This window comes from Solanum pennellii, chromosome 3 (genome assembly GCF_001406875.1).
Source record: "Solanum pennellii chromosome 3, SPENNV200".
Lineage (NCBI taxonomy): Eukaryota > Viridiplantae > Streptophyta > Magnoliopsida > Solanales > Solanaceae > Solanum > Solanum pennellii.
This window is the reverse complement of record NC_028639.1, coordinates 12,507,553-12,510,397: the sequence shown is the minus strand read 5'-3', so window position 1 is coordinate 12,510,397 and position 2,845 is coordinate 12,507,553. Positions and strand designations below refer to the sequence as shown.

The following is a 2,845-nucleotide window of genomic DNA, read 5'->3' as shown; positions in this document are numbered from 1 at the left end:
AAATATATATTTAATATTCATAAACCAGATATGAAAGAATGTACCTTAACAATATTATGAATACCTTTTTTTGAGATATTCGCACCATTTTTTCAACAGGGTCTACATCAAATGTCAGGTCTCGATCGAAAATTGGGGTTCGATCCCAAATCAGCTGTCAAGACGGATTCCAAATCAATTTTTGGTCTAGTGTCCAAGTTTGGATGTCGCAAATGAGTCCTAGATTGAATGTCGTGTCTCGAATCGGTAGTCGAGGTTAGGTTTTGGGTTGGGTATCTATGGAGGGTGCTAAATCGATCGTTGAGGTTATGTTCTAGTTTAAATGTTGGATCTGGTTCGAATCAATTATCAGGATTTTGTTTTTGAGTGATAAGCTATTTTTCTAAAAAGTATTTTTAACTCTTCACCTAAAAATAAAAATTCTTTTCTAGAAAATATTTCTTATTCATTACCCGACACTGAAAAATATTTTCAAGTCACAAATCAAACATGAGAAAAGAAATTAGAAAGCAACTTGTTTTATAGAGAGGGGTGAAATGGGATTGGAAGAAGTTGAATCATTTAGAGGGTAACACATTGTTCTTCATCGTGATTATTGCTCTTCATTCTTCTAAGTTTAAATGAGAAGGATTGTCCGGGTGCTATTGCTTGTACTGGCTTATCATTAACCTTGATGAAATTATAGGACCATGCTCCAAGTAATGTTCCACAAACGGGTCCAATGATATAAACCCATATTGCTCTGTAATCATTGCTAGCCATTGCTGGTCCAATGCTTCTAGCTGGGTTCATTGATCCTCCTGATACTGGCCTACAACAAATTTCAATTTAAACATTTATGTGATATCCATTTTATCAAGGCTTTTCAATCGACCACAAAAACAAGTTTAAAGAAAATTTTTGAAATTTGTCGTTCAATTTCATAAATGTTTGTGTTTTTTATAAATTACTTCATAAGAGATTAAATATATTTTTCGAAAATTTTAGTTCCATAAAAAGAATAATCAAAGTTATTCTATTTCTAAAAGTAAAAGTGTCATTCTTTCTTAAATAACAAAATTTGAGATAAAGAAACCAATATTTAAAAAGATTCATCTATGTTTCTTTAAGGCAGTTGATTAATGAAAATAATAATTGTTAAGCTTTGCAAGAATGATTGATAACCAATTATTACAACTTAAATCATACTAAATATATAAAAATAAAAATTGATTCAAATAACTTAAATTTTATTATAAAAGATTTTCTTTTTCAAATTATGCATTTATTTGTTTGGTGCTCGTGTTTTTATATTCAAGACTTGAGACTAGTATCCACTTACCCCGCCAAAATAGAAGTAATACATACGGCCGAACCAACTGCAATTCCCGCCAGCTCACCAATCTATTAAACACAGGTCAACAAAAAGAAAATTATTTTTGTCAAGAAAATGTATTTATAAAAAATAAAATTAGAAAAATGATGATTTTAACCTATTAAGCAATAATAGGGCTATTTCTTAGAATAAACAATTTTTGAAGTATACTGTTTGTTCGATTTTGTATAATCACATTTTTTTTTATCATTTTCTTTATTTGAAAGATTCATAAAAAGTTAATGAAAACAAGAATATCTTCATAAGCGTGTCTAAAATTTCTTAATTTTTGAGAATAATTTTTTAAAAAATTTAACTATAAATTTAATTACAAATTTTAATATGTTTTAAAATAAAATTAATATATTTAAAAACTATATAAAACATGTTATAAATAACAAGATTTAAACATTCAGAAAATAAATAATTTGAGCGTTGGAAGTGCATGTCATCCGAGTAAAATGCTATATAATCATAAAAAGTAAAAAATTAGTCTAAAAAACTAAATTAGTTGCTCTCTGAGTGTGTCTAACTTATGCGAGGTAGTTTGAGAGTTTAAGAAACAAAAAAAAAGATGTTTTAAAATTGCTGTTTCAAAATGAAATGATAGAAATTTGTGTTGTTAAAAATCATTTCATTAACGATAAAATAGATATTTATAGTTGAATTTTTATTTAATATAGAAATGTGTCCTTATTTTTAGAAGTGACAAAAAAAATATATCATATAAAATGAAACAGGAGGAATATTAGAAAGAGAAAATTGTTACAGCTTTGGTATCAGTGGCGACAGCAGAGGTGATGAACATCATGGAGAATGTGACGACAATTTCCATGATTAAAGCTTGAATATCTGAGCCTGAGGGAGTTGTAGTTCCCACATTTTTAGTTACTGGATGAAGTAATACACGCAACGTGAATGCAGCAGATATTGCTCCTGTAACTTGTGCTGCTGCATACACTGGCACCTTTACAAACAACAAACAACATTCCTAATTACCTACCTTTTCTTTGTGTTGTAATTCTAGAAAACCAATAAGAATTCAAATGCAAATTTAATGGTAGTGAATCTATGTTTAGTTTTGGCATATTTCATCAAAGTACATGTGTATATACACCACAACGGAATGATATGGCTCAAAAAAAAGCACATGACTATCCAATCACATCTCCTACGGTGTTGTGGACCTATTAAAACCATGAGCTTGAGGGGAGTGTCAACTATAGTGAAAGCTATCATGGTTAAATAAGTCAGTAAAATCAGTTAGACGTGTGTTTGGTATGAATGTCGGAAAATATTTTCCAATTTCTCATGTTTGATTGGGTCAAATGTTTTGAAATATGTTTTTCAAATCAATTAATTTTCCTCAAATTTATGGAACATGACTTCCCTGCAAAACTTAAGGAAAACATTTTTCAAAACTCTCTTTCAACCTCCCCTCTACCCACCCCACCATACCAGCTTCCAACCCACCCCCCTACTAGACCCCAC

General features: G+C 29.9%; 1 protein-coding gene across 1 annotated transcript in view; it reads right to left on the bottom strand.

Moving 5' to 3' along the window:
* Window positions 1–423: 423 nt before the first annotated feature.
* LOC107012832 (aquaporin NIP2-1-like) overlaps window positions 424–2,845 on the bottom strand; it is an 8,387-nt gene continuing 5,965 nt past the window's right edge. The window contains exons 3-5 of the mRNA XM_015212770.2: window positions 2,124–2,321; window positions 1,322–1,383; window positions 424–811 (exon numbers count right to left, since the gene is read on the bottom strand). Of these exons, the coding sequence (XP_015068256.1) occupies window positions 562–811; window positions 1,322–1,383; window positions 2,124–2,321 (510 nt within the window). The 3' untranslated portion in view covers window positions 424–561. The remainder of the gene's footprint in view (window positions 812–1,321; window positions 1,384–2,123; window positions 2,322–2,845) is intronic.